The sequence below is a fragment of the Salvia miltiorrhiza genome, chromosome 2, assembly GCF_028751815.1.
Source record: "Salvia miltiorrhiza cultivar Shanhuang (shh) chromosome 2, IMPLAD_Smil_shh, whole genome shotgun sequence".
Taxonomy (NCBI): Eukaryota; Viridiplantae; Streptophyta; class Magnoliopsida; order Lamiales; family Lamiaceae; genus Salvia; species Salvia miltiorrhiza.
This window is the reverse complement of record NC_080388.1, coordinates 1,115,930-1,136,398: the sequence shown is the minus strand read 5'-3', so window position 1 is coordinate 1,136,398 and position 20,469 is coordinate 1,115,930. Positions and strand designations below refer to the sequence as shown.

Genomic DNA, 20,469 nt, shown 5'->3' with positions numbered 1-20,469 from the left:
TGATCCATTTAAGGAAAATTCATCTTTGGCTAATGTCTGGGTTCGAATCCATTATTTGCCGATTGAATACTGGAAACCGGAGATACTTGCTGGTATCGAAAGATTTTTAGGCCATCCCTTGAAAATTGATGGAGCCTCGGCTGACCGTGTTTTTGGACAATATGCACGCATATTGGTCGAATTAGATATGTCCCATTTTCTTCCTGAAAATCTCCTCATTGATGGAGAGGATGTTTCATTCCATGTTGAATTTGTTTATGAAAACTTGCCTTTGTTTTGTTGTCGTTGTAAGGTTACGGGGCACTCGCCGGATGGATGTCGCAAGAAACAGGTTGGGGAAGCAGGCATTAAGGTTTCAGCAGAGGTTCTCAAAAGACCGGTGCCGGAGTGGCAGGTGGTTCCGGCTTCGGGACATACTCAGCAGGAGAAGCAGCAACTTTCCCCGCGAACTCAGGATAAAAATCGGTTTGTGCTACTCTCAGAGGAGGCTGCAGATGGCTCACAATCTCAGCCAGAGACCGAGCAGCAGCAGGCTGCTCCTTTGACGGTGCAACAACAGTTCACGCCGAGGGGACCGGTGTAGATTGTGGGTTCTCCGGCTTTGAGGGCAACTTCTCCTACTAAAGGCAATAGTTTTAACGTTCTTGCTATTGAGGATTCAAGTCATGGGACAGATACGGCTACGATGACAGGACCAGATTTATTGGAGGCCATCGCGAAACCGGTCCAGAATTCGGTTTATGACAAGCCTCTCCATGAGTGTAGCTCTGAAGAGGAGGAGACGATCATTGCAGATGTTGTAAGCGATGTGGATGTGGGTGACGCTAATAAGTCCTCAGTTTCAGGCGAGATTGGAGAATCTCAGGTAGTTGGGGCAGAAGGTCTCAAGGGCCAGCATGTTAATTCTCCAATGAAGGAGGTGAATGGGGATAAGCAGTCCGATCCCGAGGAGATTGCGAATCGTATAAATAGGTTAGAGGAGAAGGTTAATCAAGGAATGCAGTTACTCTCAGAGCAGAAGCGCGGACGTGGCCGTCCAAAGGGATCAGGAAAGGGCAGAGAGTCTGTACATACAATTCCGGAAGGCTGCATTAAAAGTAGACTTAGAAATGCGGAGGAAATGGGATACAAGCCAAGGGAGTTTGTAGTCGACCTTACCAATAGGCCCAGTATGAATGCAATGAATAAGGTCGTTCAGGGACGTTGGTCGGATGAAATGGATGATTTTCATGATTTCATGTATTAAGTTGTTTCGATTCCTTCTATTTTGTTTGCTCCGTAGTTTTTCATTCTCTTTTTGAGATTTGTGCCCTTAGTCTGCGTCTTTGTGCTTTCAAGAGATTTTTCTTTTTTTTCTTTTATAATAAACCTCAATTTAATAATAAGAGAATTTGCATGTTTGTGATACTGTCATTCTATCGACTGATATCATGAGTAAGTGTAAATATTATTTCTTTTTAATTTTTTCTTTATAAATTAGTTTAACATTATTTGTATAACTAACTTCTTATTTTATTGATTTTTAAATGTAGAAGGCAAGCAAAATGTGGAGGAAGAGAATAAAAATTTGCAAGTTGACAGCAGTTTGGATGGTTCCCCTATTTATCTTGGTCTATCTAATAGGATGAGTAAGTTAAAATAGTATTTAATTTTAATTATATGTTTATAATTGATAATTTTATTTATTTGTAAATGCAGATGAGGATGTGTAACACCCCGTACTTTTCCTATGTTGTGAGATAGTGTCTTAACACTATTGAGAGTACTGAGATGTCGAATTACGAGACTACTTTTTTTTATGACCAAATAAGACTGATTGTCTTTTAAATAGAAATACGAGTGAATAAACCGACGATGGAATTAGAGTGATGAGATTTGAGAAATGAGTTGAGATAGAGATGCTGATTGAATTGAGCTGAGATTTTATTTTATTTCCAACTACCGGGAATAGAGATACCGGATACTGAGATATCAGAGATTGACTGTCCTATTAAGAAAATAGGAATAATGAGTTGGAAATAGAGTCGAGGAAGAAAGAGTGAGAAACCTTGATATATAGAGTCGGTCAGAGAGACGTCTAGCTTATTTGAGCCTGCCGACTATTTTGATGTGATGTTATGTGAATTTACGTGACAGAATGATTATGTGATTTTGTGACGTGTGTCAATATGACCATATTATTATGATTTTTATTTGAGACCTTAGCACTTGGAATTTTTATTAAGTTTGCAAAGCGAGTACAGTTTATTTTTACCGAGAAATCGAATGATGCCGGTTTATGGAAATTTTTCCAAGCATAATATTTTTAAATGATTTTTCCTACGAAGAGGAATATTATAATTGAGTGAGTGCACTAATATTAGTGCTATAATTATTTTATTTTGGGTCACATGAATAATTATACTATGGTACTTTATTAATGAGTAATATTTCCATAGTTTTTGTGATTATTATTTAATCACCCTTCCCACACTTTATTTTAATTCTCTCTACCATATGTTATATGCCTAAATTTTGCTAAGTATAGAATTGAGAGAGTAGAGAGTTGAGAGTATATTGTGGAGAGAGTAAGGATTGATAGTGTAGAGATTAGATAGAGATCAAAGGCATTAATTGCCAATATTCTTTAAGATTTGCAAAATCTCTATAAGATCATCTAAATCTTGCAAATCCATTCATATCTCTCAAGCAACTCTCTCTCTCCTTCATCCTCACCAATCGGCCACCTCTCTCTCTCCTTTCTCTCTCATAATTCCTCCATTGTCAACCATTGGAGAGACCTCCGAAGCTTCACCAAAATATGCCAAACACATAAATCACCAACAAAATTCCACCTAAACACCTCCTATCAACTTGAATCCAAGGAAATCCTTGAAGATTGGCTTCAAGACTAGTGAGAGAAAGTTTGTTTGTTGGTGAAAAACTTGAGTAAGTGATCTCTATATTCATAGATTAAACTTGTATGATGATATATATGAGTATATTTGAAGGATTGAAGCAAGAAAATCACCCCCTCTTTTATTCTTCAAGATTTTCGAAAATTTGGGTGTTCTACCCTTCAAAAAAATTTTCTTCTTCTCTCCTTGAATTGAAGTGAGAAAAATGATCTATGTGATGTTTGGTAATGATTTGTGTGTGTTTTGAAAAGCTATGCCTTGTGATGTAAAAATTTGGTTGAGTTAGTTTACCCCAATTTGGGAATTTTTGAGTTGATGATCAAGGTGATGGATTGATGATGTATATGATGATGATTGATGGAGTAAATTGAGTATATGATGTCAAATGATGATTTTGATATGAGTTAGTTTACTAAAATTAGGGCTATGTGTATCTATGCTCTAATTTGTAAATGGATGGAGTATATGTGAGTTTAAATGACTAAAATTGATAGATATATGATGAGATTAAAGATCCATGTGAGTTTATAAAATTTCAAAGAGTTTAGTTTGGTAAAAATTAGGACTTTCTTGTCTATGTGTCTATTAAGTGATTTAGCTTAAGATATATGTTTTTGAGCATGATATTAGTGTTTTAATATGTTTGATTAAGTCTAATGTAAGCTAAGTAAAATTTGGACTTAGTTTAGTTTGAAGGAGTTTTTGAGTTCTCATATGATGTGGGGTTAACGAATGATAAAATGAGGTCAAATTGATTTATGATCATTTTGTGAAGTTGCCATGTTTTTGTTGAGAGTTTATGTGAATATATGAGTTTTTATTAAAGTTTGGTTGGTATGATTATAGGGGATTGATGTGTATAAAATGAGTTATATGAAGTATGAGGTCATTTTGAATGATTGAGTGTTTTTAAGCATGAAATTGAGAAGAGGATTTACTTGATACGTTGTAGAAACGTTTTCCTTGAGATTTGAGTTAAGATGTAAAAGAGGAGAGTTAATTTGAGTATGATGAGTATTTTAAATGTTTTTGAATGTTTTTGAGTGTTATATGTGTTTAAAATGAGCTTTGATTGGTTTTCTTTGAAGGAATGTTGAATTGAGCATTTAAGAGTTTGAGATGAGTTTTTGGTGATTTTTCGTAGGCTACTGACCTACTGTGATCGACGGGTTGTCGATGTCTAATGGCTTTGAACATTTTACAGAATGTCCCTACATGAGTCCTAAGCATACCGGTAAAATTTCAAGTCATTTGGATTTGATTTACTATTTTTATAAAATGCAAAACCAAATCTGCACATTTCTACCGGGAATTTCAGAGAACAGGGGACAAAGTCATTCATTTCAGTAGCTTCCTGTATGATCTAGCTTTCCAAATTTTTATGGTATCAACCTTACTGTATGGGCTAGATATCCACCAAATTTGAGCTCAGTTTGACAACGTGTACTATTTGTAAAAAATCAATGTTTCCGATTGCTCAAAACTGCCGAATATGGTAGACCGTGGTAAAAACGCCATATCTCCCAAACCACTTGGAGTTTCTGACTCTACTTTTTTTTAAATGAAACGAGACTCAAATACCTTTCTTTTGGTATGAGTCTGGAGTCCAGGAGATGTCGGAGTCAGAACGTGTTAAATTTTGAAGTTGAGTCAGTGGGAAAACAGGACCTGATTTGTTGATGTTTGATTGTATTTTCTTATGTGCCTTATGTGTTTATGTTGCCTAAGTGTTCTAATGAGATTAGACGAGTCTTATATGAGAGATAAATCGAGACTTAGAACCATGATTTTCTTGAAACCTATCCTTGGACTTAAGGATTTGAAATGAGTGAAGAAGTTTATGTAGAGTCGATTAAGAGATAGAATATAAGATAGAGCATGAGTTAAGGCATGAGTTTTTGTCGTTGAGTTCTAATCGAGATTCATTTTATGACATGAACCTTCAATGATGACGATGATCCCTGAAGACACGAGCAGAGCAAGGAAGTAAGTAACTCCGCTTTGACGGGAGTTTTTGAGTAAGGTCTTCAGGTGGGCAATATTTTGAGTATACATATAACGTATGAGCTTTCTAAAATGATTTGATGATGTTATGAGTTTATCAAATTATTTGAGATAAATGATATTTGAGAACTGTTTGACTTGCCAATTTTTTTGATGTTGAGCTTGTATGTTACCCTCTACTGATGAGACGAATTCGGTCCTGCCACAAGCGGGATTTTGTGCACAGAGGTGACTGTGAGCCGTCTTCGGGTCGGCCGGTCACGGTACTCGAGAGGGAGGCCTACTTCTCGGTACCTTTGGTGATAAATTGTAGATGTGGTACTTACATGTTGAGTATTTTGATTGCGCAATCGTTCATTTGAATATTTATGATGCATATGTTTGAGATTTAGCTTTCACAGGTTTATTTATACTAAAATCCCTGTGATTTGCTTAAAACTGTGGCAAGATCAATTTATAGCTCTAAGAGCACCTTTCTTGTTTTTCGGCGTTTGCCCACTGAGTATTATATACTCACGCCCTGCATATATTTCTAAATGTGCAGACTAAGCGAGGAGCGAGATTGGTCTGGTGCTGGCGGGGAAATGTTGGAGGATGTATTTACTTTATCGTATTTCCATTTTGACGATAAAGTCTTGATGATTGATATACTTTAATTTTCTTTTGAAGTTAAGCAATGTACTCACGGTTATATGTCTTCATACATATAATCGGTTCGCCTTTTTGCTGCGATACTCTGCATATTATGATTCCTTACGAAAAATGAGCGATACCCGTTTTGTTTTTGTTCGTGAAATTCCTGATAATTAAAAAGTTATAACGACATTGACGATTTTACCCTTGGGTTCATTTATAATGATTTCTTTAACACCTTTTGATGCGAGCTTCCGCTTGATGTTCGACCTATTCTTCTTATCTTTTATTCTTTTAAAAATAGTCGTATCGATACTCGTACCCCACTATCACTAGTGTCGGGAATCGGGCTGCGACAGGATGATAGTGGGATTGAAAATGTGGAAGTTATTGGAAAGCAAGATGCTGAGGTAAATATCAATGTTGACAAGATACTGCAAAAGCTTGAGAGGCCAATGAAGGAAATTTATGAGATTCCTTCTTTTAAGCTTTGGAGTCAAACATCTTCATTGGGAGATGATGAAGCCGAAAAGGAGAAAGGTGTGGCTGAAGTACTTATTAGTATATTAGAGTAAATATTTATATCAAGAAATGTATTACTTGTTGTGCTGTAGAGTAAATATTATTGAACTTATTTTTCAGGGGATTGTCTTGAGAAGCAGACTGAAGTTGAAGATCCAAAGAAATAAGAAAAAGTGAAAAGCATTGAAAAGTGTAGTGAGGATCAATTTAAAAGTCCTGGAGTTCAAATCTCTGAAGATGTGATAGTTCATTACAGGTTTGATAAGGTCAATGCAGGTATGAAATTTTTCTGCAGCATTGAATTAATTTATTATCAGTTTTTATAATAGTTAATTGCCTAGTATAATATTTACATACAATAGAAGTAATCATTGCCTTTAAGAAAAGTAATTTTCCTTGTTTATTTTGTGCTTGTAGTTGAGAATGTCGCCATTATTGATCCTATGAAATGGAACTCTGATTCTGATTGGATCATTGAAAAACCATCATTCAAGAGCAGAATCATAATGAACAATGCAAAGTATTGGAAGGACATGTCTAGGCGACAGAAAGACATTGCTGATTTTTGCTTTCATGAGCATCGACCTATGAACACGTATGTAATTTCTTAGTATTATTTTATGCAGATGTTAGCATTAATTTAGTTCTTTCATATGTATTCATAATTTGCAGGAGCAACGTATTCAAACATGATCTTCACTGTTGGAGGTTTGTTGTGGACTTCAATGGCATTAGGTCATTGAATGAGGGTGTATTCATTGACACTATTGTCATTGATGCTTGGGCTTTGATCTTGAACAAGTCTGTTCAGTATCATAATGCACAGAATTCATATTTGACTCGAAAATTCTATTTCAACACTCAACATTCAGTATGTTCCAAATTTTGTCTCTTTATTAGTATTTTATGATTTCGTAAATTAACTTATCTTTTATTTTCTTCACTCATCGATGTTTTTTTATTTTCAGTCTTACCTTCAAGGTATGTTGCGTGCCACTGATCCTGCCGTTATTGATAGAATGGGATACAATGCAAGAAGTTGTTGGCATTTTTCAATGAAGCAAATGCTTCAGCTTAATGACTTGAAGAATATTCAATTCGTAAGAAAATTTATTTCAGTTTGGATTTATTATATAATTATTTAAATGTAAAGTAATCTTTCTGTTCACTTTAAGTAAATCATACTATGAATAAAAGTATAAGTTTTTTGTAGTATTTAAATTTGGAATTTTTTGTTACTAATAATATAATTTTCTCTTTGTTTTTACAGTTTTTTATCCCAATCTGTGTCAATAACCACTTCATAGCGGTTGTCGTTAATTTTGAACATCGGAAAATTCAGTACCTCGACAATATTCTTGGCAATTGTGAAGAAGATTCTGATGTTTGGAAGCTGTTGGATATTGTGGTATGTCATTTTAATCATATTTTATGTTAATTTATCATTCTTATTACTTACAGATTGCATCTTTTATGCAGAAAAATCAATTCTCTATATCTCTGTTAGATATGGAACATCCCAAAGCTCTGGATATGGAATATTTTCCAATTGAAGATGTACCTTTTGATTGGAAAAGTGCGAAGACAAACATCGATTGTGGTGTCTTCCTTATGCATCATATGGAATTCTTCAATGGGTATCCATATATATCTCCTAATCTTTTACAGGTAAATATTTATATATCTTTCATGTTTGCTGTGCTATTTAAAGACCCAATCTGTCACAAGAATACTTATATAGTTTTTTTTTGTTTCAAGGGACCTCAAAGAAGAAAACTAAGGGCAGAATATTGTTCAAGAATCATTCTCTCTGATCTGAACCAATGCAGAGATGAGATTCTTAGTGAGATTTTCAAATTTGCAAAAAGGAAAAAGTGATTATGAAACTTGGAGTTCTGAAACTTGGGAGTCTGAATATTGTTTTTTGTGTTTTGGTAAATATTAATCTGTACAACTTGGGAGTCTGAATATGAATCTGTAGAGTCTGATGTGAGTATGGATTCGTAGTATTGATTTTATGCGATTAGGTATCATTTTGCATATTTATCTGCAGAATTTGGTGTTCTTATGTTGATTTGGTTAACTAGATGTTGGTATGAATTGGTACTCCCTCCGTCCCAAAGGAAATGTCCTCCTTCTTTTGGGCACGGTTATTAAGGATGCATAATCTGCCTAATCTAGTAGAATATTAAGGAAATTTCAGTTTCTACTAGATTAGGCAGCATATAAGAAGCCGGATGTTGCAGCGTATGGCCTCCGAGGCCTTCCAATACAGAGAGAAGGAGAGGTTGTCACCCTCTCAGTGCCCAAATCGGAATATCAAACAAAGTTGGAAGAGTTTCAATTTGCACTAATCGGTAGACTTATCCAACGTAAAGGGGACAAGCCACGCACGTTCGCCGACCTCTCTCATGAACTTCGAACCATATGGCAGTGCGCCGACTGTCAACTGGTGCCCATGGCTAAGGGATTCTTCGTTGTTAAATTTTTGACGATGGAAGCGAAAAAGAAAGCTAAGGGAAATTCTTTTCTCCAACTGTCAATCGGCCACGTACGCTTCCGTCAATGGACTAGGTATTTCGATCCGTATAAGGAAGTGTCGTCTCTGGCTCAGGTATGGGTTCGAATATATTATCTCCATGTGGAGTTATGGACTCCGGTTATTATTGCTGGTATAGGTCGTGTGCTTGGTCATCCTCTGCGAATTGATAACGCCTCCGCAACTGATCATGTGGGACACTTTGCGCGGGTTTTGGTGGAACTTGACATGGCTTTGCCTATTCTCAATTCGATGTACATTGATGACGGCGATAGATCGTTCTACATTGAGTTTGGTTTTGAATCTATGCCCCTTTTTTGCTCGCGTTGTAAAATTACAGGTCATTCAACAGATAAATGCCGGAGAACTGATAGGGCAACGAGCAAGCAAAAGATCACTGAGCCTCCTGCTGTGGTTGTGAAGAATCTTGATAAGGGAAAGGGTCCGACTCCTGCATGGCAGCCCAAAGTTGATTTTCTTAAACCTCTATCAGGTCCTGCTCTTCTAGACGCGTCTTCAGTGCCGGTTAGGAAAAATGATCTCCCTCTGGCGGGGGATGCTAACCGATACCAAGCGCTTGATGAGGATGAGGAAGAGGAAGTGGAGGAGACTATCATTGCGGACTCCAATTATGAAGCAGAGGCTTTAAATGAGGAAGAAAATGATAGGTCGCCTCACACAGAAAAGGATAGTGATAAGGAGGGCTCGAATGTTGAGGGAACTTTGGAGTTGGATCCTGGAACGAATAGTGGAGCTGTGGTAGAGCAACAACCGGTAGTTGGGGCAGAAGATTCAGCGAGCCAGCGTGTTAATTCGCCGATTAATGAAGTTGATTTTGATAAGAAATCCATTCATTCTCCGGATGACATGGCGAGTCGTATTATTAGGTTAGAGGAACAAGTTAATCAGGGGATGCAGTTGCTCTCGGAGCAGAAGCGCGGACGTGGTCGTCCAAAGGGCTCGGTAAAGGGACGAGAGCCTGTTCATGCAATTCCGGAAGGTTGTATTAAAAGTCGTCTCAGGAATGCGGAAGAAGTGGGTCACAAGCCGATGGAGTTTGTGGTTGACGTCACCAATAGGCCTAGTATGATTGCAATGAATAATGTCGTCCATAGGCGTTGGTCGGATGAGATGGATAATGATCCTGATTTTCCTTTTTGAGTTGTTCTCCTTTGCTTTTTTTTGGTTGGTGCCCTTAGTCTGCATCTTTGTGCTTTCAAGGGATGTTTTTTCTTTTTCACTTTTTAATAAATCTCAATTTAATAAAAAATAAGATTCAATGACAGATTATGCATCATTTCAGTTTCTACTAGATTATGCAGATTATGCATCCTTAATAACTGTGCCCAAAAGAAGGAGGACATTTCCTTTGGGACGGAGGGAGTACTAAATTGCGGTTCTTATGAAATATTTTTTAATATGCAGCTGTGATGATTAGTACCACTTTTAGTTTTTGCTTTAATATTTGTTCAAGTAATACTTTTGTTCAGAAAAAGTAAATGTTTGTTCTAAAAAAAGTAACACTTTTAATTATCGCTTTAATATTTGTTCAAAAAATATTTGCAAAAGTAATTCTTATATTTGATAAAAGTAAACATTACTTCTAGAAAAAGTAATACTGTTTGATAATTAAATACGTATATTAAATACCTCTTCATATACTAATTGAAAATAATTATTTAATTACAAATCTGAACTCAATCAATTAAGTGTTTGAATCTTTAAACAAAATACCTATATTAACATACACAAAATATATATATATATATTAACGTAAGTATACTTATGTGGCTAGAAGTAAATGTTAGGCCTTACAAAAGTAAATATTCTACGTCTCGGGTTTAGTATTCAGTGGTTAAATTGTAGAACATATTTAATTAAAGAACGTATTTATATTGACATAAGCCAAATACCTATATTAGAGTAATTAATTACACATTTTGGGCAAAAAAAGTAATTAATACGGTTCAGTATTCGACGTTTAGGGTTTAATATTCAATGTTTAGGGTTCAGTATTCCAGATCTAGAGTTTAGTAGTCAGTGGTTAGGTTGTAGAAAATATTTAATTAAAGGAAATAATTATATTGACATAAGACAAATACGTATATTAGAGTAAGTATACATCTTGGGCAAGAAAAGTACATATTAGGCTTGACAAATGTAAATAATCTGGTTAGGATTTAATATTCAGGGTTTAGGGTTTAGTATTCAGTGTTTAGAGTTCAGTATTTTAGGTCTAGGGTTCAGTAGTCAATGGTTAGGTTGTAGAAAATATTTAATCAAAGGAGATATTTATATTGACATAAGCCAAATACCTATATTAAAGTATACATCTTGAGCAAGAAAACTAAATATTAGGCTTCACAAATATAAATAATCTGCTTAGGGTTCAATATTCGGGGTTTAGGGTTTAGTATTCAGTGTTTAGGGTTCAGTATTCCAGGTCTAGAGTTTAGTAGTCAGTAGTTAGGTTGTAGAAAATATTTAATCAAAGGAAATATTTATATTAACATAAGCCAAATACCTATGATAAAGTATACATCTTGGGCATGAAAAGTAAATATTAGGCTTCACAAATGTAAATAATCTGGTTTGGGTTTAATAGTCGGGGTTTAGGGTTTAGTATTCAGTGTTTAGGGTTCAGTATTCATGGGTTAGGTTTATTATTCCCGATCTAGGGTTTAGTATTCAGTGTTTAGAGTTTAGTATTCTAGGCCTAGGGTTCAGTAGTCAATGGTTAGGTTGTAGAAAATATTTAAGCAAAGGTGATATTTATATTGACATAAGCCAAATATCTATATTAAAGTATACATCTTGGTCAAGAAAAGTAAATATTAGGCTTCAGAAATGTAAATAATCCGGTTAGGGTTCAATATTCAGGGTTTAGGGTTTAGTATTTTCAAATGTAATAGTTATAGTAAACAAATGTATACATTGTTCATAAGAAATGAAAATGTTAAACTAACTTACAGTACATATTCCTGTATCAAAAGTAAGATAAAAATAATTGTATTACTTTCATAGTAATACATTAATTCACAACAAATAATTTTGAAATGTATGTGTGTTTCAAAGTCTCAACAATAATAAACAATAAACTTCAAAAGTTTCAATAAATGATGGTCTTGTTTGAACTCAAGACAATAATATGATCAATGAAATAGTAGTTCCACTTGCTTGAAATGTAACTCCCTTCAAACTCAGGTTCCTAAAAAACAAAGTGACAATATATTGTTAATTAACAAATATATATATATATATATATATATATATATATATATTGTAATGAATAAAATTAACGTTTATTAAACTATACATCATATCATTCGAACTGATACTTTACCTAAGAACAATTATTACTTTTACTGTAAAGCAACAATTTTAATACTTGTCCAGAATGTTATATCCAATATACCCTGCATATTAGAACAAAATATACTTAGAGAACAAAAAAAAACATCTAAAGTGAATGTATAATTAAATATCAAAACTTTTACCTAAAATAAATGTTGATTTGGTGTTTTTGAGCCAAACTCATTTGGTTTTTGTAAGTTTGATTCATCAACACTCTTTCTTTTCTTCTTTGTATTTTTCTCCAAGTGTCCTTTGATCCTTTGCTTCCGCCCCTTTGTCACTGATTTTTTAGGATCTTTAACACTTATACTAGATTCAGAGCATGTCTCTAAATCTTGAGCTTCATTTGTTTCTGACATTGTATTCTTCATCTCTTGAAGTGCTGCTAATCTTATAGATTCTAACCCATCTTCAACAAGTCTTCTTGCATTCTCATTGTCTTGGACTTGTAGAGCTAGATTCAAGCAGTTTTTCACAAATTGATGCCTCCAAGGTTGAGTACTTTTACTTTGTTGCTCAACATTTTTATCTCATAGTGCTTGCTTTGCAAGCTTTGTCCACCTCTTGTTTATGTAGCAGTCTGGTATTTTGTCTATTGAGTGAGTGAGTAGTATCCTCAAACAATGACTACATAACATCCCGCATTCTTCAAACAAGTTGCAAGTGCAAGTCACTAAAGTACTCATCACATTATAAAAACTGACTTGGTATGTATGTTGTCCATCTTTCACTTGATAAAGCTTAAAATCATATGCTTCACTTAGAAGAGAAAAACTACCAGCAAGACATCTCATAAATTGCTTTTCAAAATCCTTAAAAACTGTAAGAGTGTATACCTTGGAAGCTTGCTCTATAATTCCAGTCATAGGTAATGTCGTCGTTGGTTGACCTCTTATACACTGAAATTCATCACTCAATTCATTGGATCTCCAACGTTCTATGGTCTGCTTGAAGAGTCCATAAAATTCAGTCAAATTTGTAGTCTTTTTTGCTTTGAATCCTAATGCATGGTTAGTGCTTTCACTTCGTTGAGATGAAAGAATTCCTGCAGAGAAGTATTCTTTGTTGAAAGCATTAGACCACTTTTCTCTTAACTCATATAATCTCTGAATCCACGAGTTGTTTTGCAAGTTATGATTTTCAACCATTGCTTTCCAACATTCCTCAAAATCATATGAATCAATGCAGCCAGTTATACATCTTTGAAATGCATCATAAAAAGTCTTATCACTTTTTAGTTTTCCCAAATGAGATTGTGCATTTTGATGTAGATGCCAAATGCACAATCTGTGCCTTGTCTGTGGAAACACCTTCTCAATTGCTTTACTCATTGCCAAGTCCTGATCTGTAAACAATGATATAGGACTTCGACCCCCCATGCTCTTCTTGAAAGTCTCAAACAAACACACAAATGTTTCAATCTTTTCATTTGACAAAAATGCACAGCCAAACATTACATTCTTCTTGTAATTATTCAATCCAACAAATGGCGCACAAATTAGGTTGTATTTGTTGGTTCTATAGGTAGTATCAAACACCATAACATCTCCAAAGATTGTGAAGTCATCCTTCATCATGGAGTCCCTCCAAAACACATGATTTAATCTACCATCTTCATCTAATCGCACTCTATAAAAGAAGTCATCATTTTCAGCAGATTGATCTTCTAAAATGTTCAAAAGTGTTTGAGCATCACCTCCTTCTATTGTTAAGATTTTCAGCCTATTCACATAGTTTATACAATCTCTCTTTGTATAGCGAATCATGTCCTCACCCCCTGCTTCTTGCGCCATATATCTATAAGCATCAGTGGCTCCTATCCCAGATGATAACATATCTTCAATAATGACAGCATTTTCATCGCTAATTGTTCTATTAGAACGATGCATAACTTAACTCTTCTCTAGTCAGTGGATGATTATGCTCCAACACATGTTCTTTGACCTCATACAAACCTTCATCACTAGTACTCAGTTTAATCCTCAAAAAAGCTTTGCAATCTGTCCTTGTTGTAAGTACAGTTTTCTTTCTAACTTCATTCACATTGCTAGCATTTTTTCTTAATCCTTGACATGAACAAACCATAACCCTAGAGACTAACATTCCATTACTATTATATCTCGTAGTTGATTTTCTCACACTAAATCCAACCTTTTTAGCATGATCTGAGTACAATTTCATGAGTTTTTCAATATCCTCGTCTTTTTCACCAACCAAAGATCCACAAATATTATCAAGATCACCTAAAAAAATATCATCATTTTTATTAACATAAGTTGCTTACAGAAACATGTACTTTGCTTTGTATGAATGATTACATTTGTTGAACATAAATTATACTCTTGATGAATACATATATAATCATAAAATTTATTCACATAAATTATTGGGAGAAGATCCTTAAGAAGTAATCAATTTCTATCCCAAAGGGAGAAGATCCTTAAGAAATTGATTACATCTATCCCACAAATTTATACTCTTGATAATGATATATGTAACTAGGAAACTTATTGACAGCAATTATTGACAGAAACTTATACTTTATATATAATCATATTTACTTTTGTTCAGTCGAATTATTACTTTTGTAATTTAAATGGTTCAAACAAAGTAAATCAAACATGTGGAATAGTTATTAATTTAGTAAATTACCTTGAGCACTTGACATGATTTGTAAAGTATTTTCACTCCGTTGTTCCACATTCACACTTGATGAATCATCATTTTGAGTATGTGAATTAGATCCCCCCGTGTTTGTATCATCATTTGTTTCCTCGGCATTATCAGTCATCATTCTTCTAAAAGAAAAGACAATAACAAAACAATAAATCTTCAATAACAACATAATTAATATCTTACAGTCAGTAAATGTACAATATTTTATATACAAGAGTAAACTTTATGTTGATACAATGTAAACATTGCAACTATAACATATTACTAAAACTTCAATTATGATAAAATATAATTTGTTCAGACAGAATATAATTTATTGTAAACAAAAGTAATCTTTACAGTGAAACAATGTATACATTAAAATATCTATACCTAAATTATGAAATCTGTTTCGGAACTTTAATAAACTTCAAAGAAATCTATGCTTTGCGCCGCCGTCAAGAGGGCTGAAATCGTCGGCGATTGAGGTGACGGCGAGAATTGAAGAAAACTCGACCGTTGAGGTCCGAGATCGGTAAAATTGGAGGTTGGAAATCGGAGGTCGTGCTCAATAGAACAGCAAATCTCCGCGCCGCCATTTATTCGGCGCGGATGTTGAAATTGCGAAGAAAATCGGACAGCCGATGTTGTATGAAAACGGCGTTGGTTTCTTCGCCTTGGCTTGAGAGTGCTGGAGGTTGCAGAACGACGGCGTTGGTTGCGCCGCCTTGGCTTGAAAGTGGCGGAGATTCCAGAAACACTCGGAAATGAGGCGGACGAGTGTTCAGAGGAGGCGGATGAATTTTAGGAGAAAGGGGGCGAAAAAATGTGAACAGTAACCCTAATACCTATTTAAACTCCGGGTCAGGGTTCCGGGTCGAATCGGGCGTGGGTCGGGCCGGACCTGTCGCACGGGTGTGCGACCGTCGTACAGGAGACCGGCTGTGTTTTATATATATAGATTAACTAATAGATATTTAATTAGTAAATAGTGGGATAGATTGTGGGAGAGAGAATATAGTTTTTTTTATAGGAGAGAGAAAAATTAGTGGTAAAATTTTACCGTTAAACTGCTCTTTATATTATATATAGAATATAGATGTTCAGCAAGAGAGGAACGAGCGGGGAGGACTCCATGGATCCGGCATCTGCAACCTTCGGAGATCGGAACGAGAGCGGTGAAAGGGATGGTGACGTTTCGGTTCTCCAAGAAATCATCGTTTCGTCTCCTTTGATCCAAACCGTTGAAGACACGTTTGTTGAGGAAACTAATTATGAGGGGGCGGTGAAGGGAGGATCGAAAATGCTTTTGAATTTGGTTGAGGTCGAAGGTGAGACTCAGCCATTCGTTAAGGATGGGCAGATGGACTGCCACGCTTTTCAAAGTCCAAATCAGATTTTGGAGGAACAGAATTGGACCGACTTTCAGAATGTACAGGAAAAAAGTCCAACTGGTGGCTTTACTGGTGTTTCTCTTGATGGGCCAGGAAGAAGCGTTTATGAGGGAGGTCATACTTTAATGTCGACCCAAGCGCAAGGAGAGAATAGAAGCGTTATTCCGGAAAGGGAAGAAGCCGATTCAGTTGTGTACAGTGATTGTCAAGGTGCCAAAAATGTGGTGGAGGACAAGGCGTGGAATGAGGAAGGGCAAAGGATCGAAGTCAACGAGCTTCAGATATTAAGCTCTGAGGAAGAAAGTCGTTCAAAGCAAAGCAAAAGGTATTCAAAGCAAAGCAAAAGGTTTGGTGACCAAAATTCAAAAGGAAAAAAAGGGAGAGAAAAGAAAAAGAATAGAGCCAGGGAGAAAGAGAAATGGGAACACTTCATTTCAGATTTAGAGCCAATTGATGGAAGGGGGGAGGAAGTGGCAGAGCAGGAAAGAGAGGGGGAGAATGAAGAAGGGCAGGAGACGACAGTTGGGGAGCAAATTTCAGGTCAGCAGATCTGGGATTTTGGAAAGAAGATTGGGCTTTCAAGTAAAATTCCAGACGAAGATGTTGCTCGACAGATTGAGGCGCAAGGTAATTTTCTTTCTTGCGTAAATGCTAGGAGTTTTTTGATGAATGTTTAATGAATTTGTTATCTTATAACATTCGGGGCTTGGGGAGTGTTGCGAAGCAGAGAGATGTTACTGATTTGGTGAAAGGGCAGAAGATCAATTTTTGTTGCTTACAGGAGACAAAGATGGAGGTGTTCAGGGATTTGTTCTGTAAATCTTGGTGGGGGTCTAATTATACAGACAGAGCGATTAGGAATTCGGAGGGAAGGGCAGGAGGAATTGTATGCTTGTGGAATAGGGAGGTTTTCGAAGCTTCTAGTACGTGGGATTTACCGGGGGCGGTGGTGGTGAATGGTAGGTACAAGGAGGGTGATATTTTATGTTGCATTATCAACGTGTACGCACCAGTCGGCACAGGGGATAAGCGGATCTTGTGGGATGTCTTAAGCTCAATTGTGGAACAAAATACGGATAGGAGTGTCTGTATCTTGGGCGACTTTAACTCAGTTAGGAGGAGGGATGAACGTGTGGGCAGTGGGGAGACGTTTGGCGCGGCTGATGCAAGAAGTTTTGAAGAATTTATCCAGGAGAACGATTTGGAGGAAATTAAAACTCAAGGCCGGAAGTTTACTTGGCACAAACCAAATGGAAAGTGCAAGAGTAAGATTGATCGCTTCCTCGTTAATGAGAATTGGCTGGCTGCTTGGGAAGGGACGTCGGCACGAAGACTTCAACGTTCAATTTCGGATCACTGTCCGATTATTCTCACTACAAGATCGGAGGATTGGGGACCAAGACCTTTTCGGTTCCTCAATGCATGGGTGAATCATTCGGAGTTCGAGGAGATGGTCAAGCAGGTTTGGACAGGGACTAAGGTGGGGGGATGGAGCTTTTTTGAGGTTAAGGAGAAACTGAAGAAACTCAAAGAGGCCTTGAAGGTGTGGAATCGGACATCTTTCGGTGAGATTGATCACAAAATTAAAGAACTTCAGAAGGAACTTCAAGAGAAGGATAAGGTGGACGAACAGAGAGGTCTTGAAGAATCAGAGGTGATTAGGAGAAATGAGATTCAAGCCCTGCTCTCCCTTCAACTCAAGAATAAACAGATGATGCTGCAACAGAAAGCCAAAATCAAATGGCTCAAAGAGGGAGACACTAATTCGGGTTTTTTCCATAGGGTAATTCGTGGGAGACGTGTTAAAAACGAGATTGGCGGAATGCTCTTTGATAACTCGTGGATATCTAAACCGGAAGAGGTTAAAGCAAGAGTGAGAAATCATTTTGAAGCTTTTTTCAAAAGGAAAGAACGACTGATGCCCGATTTCCCCCTGGACTTCACGAGGAGGAAAATTTCAAATGACGAGAGGCAGTGGATGATCAGGGATTTTGATCTGGACGAGATTAAAGAAGCAGTTTGGAGCTGTTGTGGAGACAAGAGTCCGGGACCCGATGGATTTAACTTCACATTCTGGAGAGCGGCGTGGCACGTGGTTAAAGAGGACTTACTCCAGGTTTTGAAGGAATTTCACGAAAGCGGCAAAATACCGAAAGGTGGTAATGCCTCTTTTATTGTTTTGATTCCGAAGAAAGAAGGGGCTGAGTCGCTCGATGATTTTCGCCCAATTTCTCTTATCACTAGCTTGTTCAAAATTGTGGCTAAAATCCTGGCTGAGAGATTGAAGAGGGTTATGGGGTCGATCATTTCCGATAATCAAAGTGCGTTTGTCAAGGGTCGCTTCATCCTAGATGGGGTGGTTATCCTGAATGAAGCTATTTTTGAGGCAAAAAAGAAGAGAGTGGGCCGTATTTTCTTCAAGATTGACTTCGCAAAAGCATACGACTCTGTGCAATGGGATTTCTTGGATATGCTTCTCGATCGACTTAACTTTGACGGAGTTTGGAGGAAGTGGATTAAAGGGTGTCTGGAATCTGGAATGGCAAGTGTATTGGTGAACGGATCATCGACGGGAGAATTCAAAATGGAGAGAGGTTTGAGACAGGGTGACCCGTTGTCACCTTTCCTGTTCCTTATTGTGGCGGAAGGCCTCAACGAGTTCATTGAAAGAGCAACGGAGAGGCAGTTCCTGGTTCCGGCGAAGATTGGCAAGGATAAAGTGCCCATTTCACATCTACAGTACGCGGACGATACTATCTTCTTGTTGGAGGCAGATGACAGGAATATGGAGAGCGTAAAAAAACTCCTGATTCTATTCCAGTTCGCCTCGGGTTTAGCTGTAAATTTCGACAAAAGTTGTCTTCTGACAGTGGGAGTGGATGAGGCAGTTGAGAGGAGATGGGCATCGCTCCTCATGTGCAAGATCGGTTCCTTTCCGTGCAACTACTTGGGTACTAAAGTGGGGGGGCGCAGCAATGGTGTTGGAGATTGGAAGTTTTCGATTGAAAAAGTTTCAAACAAAGTGGCAAGCTGGAAGAAGAGACACCTTTCGCTGGCAGGGCGAATTACTCTAGTCAAGTCGGTGTTGCAATCCATCCCGGTATATCAATTATCCCTCACTTTCATACCTAAAGCGGTGATTAAGGAACTTAATTCACTGTTCTCCAAATTTTTGTGGGGAGGAGGCACACAGACGGGGGGTATCACTTGGTTTAAGTGGAATGCCTTGTGCCTAAACAAGGATTCAGGAGGTCTGGGGTTTCGGAATATCGATTGGTTTAATCAGGTCCTGTTAAGTAAGTGGCTCTGGAGATTTTTAGGGGAGGGGAAAGCTCTGTGGGTAAGGGTGATCAAATCGATTTATGGGGAGCTAGTGTGGGGGGAAGGGGGTGAATGTTCGGTGGCGGGAAGAGGTGGACAGAAAGGGTGGTGGCAGAAAATTGTGGATAAGGAAGGAGGAAGGAGAGATCGGTGGTTCATCAATAATTTGAGGCGAAGAATTGGGGATGGGCTTGAGACCAGCTTTTGGGAGGATGTGTGGGCGGTTGACAAACCCCTTAAGTTTGTGTTTCCGAGATTGTATAATTTGAGCCTGAACAAGAAAAGGCTGGTTGGTGAAAGCGGATTTTGGGAGGGAGGGTCGTGGGTGTGGATGGTGGAGTGGAGGAGGGAGTTAAGGGAGAGGGAGAAAGGGTTTGCGGAGGATCTCCAGTTGGTTATAGCTGATTTTGTTCCTTGTGTAGATGTAATAGACGGATGGAACTGGAAGGCGACACCAGATGGATGCTTCACAATCAAGTCGGCATATGAAATTGTGGCAAAAACAAGAGAGGAGCAACAAGTTTTACCTTTGGAGATGGCAAAGGTTTGGAAGGCCCCAACACCAAATAAAGCCAAGGTGACGGCATGGAGATGTCTTAGAAACAGATTGGCAACATGTGATAATCTGAGTAGAAGAAATGTCCAGATCAGCGTGGAGGAGAGATGGTGCAATGCCTGTGTTTCTAGTGAGGAAACGACGGAACACCTGTTCCTCTATTGTCCGAAAGCAGCGGCGGTGTGGGACCAGATCTTTCAATGGCTTGACATCAAAACGGCAAATCCGAGAGGTATTTTTCAACACTTCATTTCTTTCATTGCGGCTGGAAAAAAGAAGAGAGAAAGAAGACTGCTTAAAGCTTTGTGGGTGGGAACAGTGTGGTTGCTCTGGGAAAGCAGGAATGGTAGTCGTTTTCAGGACAAGGCTTGAGATATTGATAGACTTGTTTTACAGATTAAGGGGAGACTTTGGAGTTGGAACGAGGCCTATAAAATCGTGGAGTTAGGAATTACTTTTACTTCTTGGTGTTCCAAAGACTTCAAACTGGTTTTGTTGTTTTGATTGACATTCCTGATGCCTTGATCCCTTTTCTTTTAATAAAATTTTTACTTTACTGATAAAAAAAAAAGATGTTCAGCAAGAGACAATAGC

At 37.3% G+C, this 20,469-nt stretch overlaps 2 protein-coding genes and 1 long non-coding RNA gene across 4 annotated transcripts; 2 read left to right on the top strand and 1 right to left on the bottom strand.

Annotated features, from left to right (window-relative positions):
* Positions 1 to 2,601: 2,601 nt before the first annotated feature.
* On the top strand, positions 2,602 to 5,686 carry LOC131012523 (uncharacterized). Its single transcript, XR_009097356.1, has 3 exons — positions 2,602 to 2,928; positions 4,865 to 4,928; positions 5,446 to 5,686. It is a non-coding gene; the product is annotated as an uncharacterized LOC131012523 (long non-coding RNA).
* Positions 5,687 to 5,897: 211 nt separating this feature from the next.
* Positions 5,898 to 8,124, top strand: LOC131012493 (uncharacterized). Of its 2 annotated transcripts, XM_057940479.1 has the most exons (8): positions 5,898 to 6,074; positions 6,177 to 6,332; positions 6,474 to 6,651; positions 6,729 to 6,927; positions 7,025 to 7,156; positions 7,327 to 7,464; positions 7,536 to 7,724; positions 7,815 to 8,124. In XM_057940479.1, exons 3-8 carry the CDS (start codon positions 6,500 to 6,502, stop codon positions 7,932 to 7,934), a joined length of 930 nt encoding a protein of 309 aa, XP_057796462.1. In that variant the 5' UTR covers positions 5,898 to 6,074; positions 6,177 to 6,332; positions 6,474 to 6,499; the 3' UTR covers positions 7,935 to 8,124. The 2 variants fall into 2 exon arrangements, with proteins under 2 accessions (XP_057796462.1, XP_057796463.1); XM_057940480.1 differs by lacking the exon at positions 5,898 to 6,074 and having other exon boundaries at positions 6,322 to 6,651.
* A 4,355-nt stretch (positions 8,125 to 12,479) lies between these two features.
* Positions 12,480 to 13,838, bottom strand: LOC131007559 (protein FAR1-RELATED SEQUENCE 5-like). The gene has a single exon (XM_057934469.1). The coding sequence runs from the start codon at positions 13,836 to 13,838 to the stop codon at positions 12,480 to 12,482; it is 1,359 nt and encodes a 452-aa protein (XP_057790452.1).
* Positions 13,839 to 20,469: the final 6,631 nt, after the last annotated feature.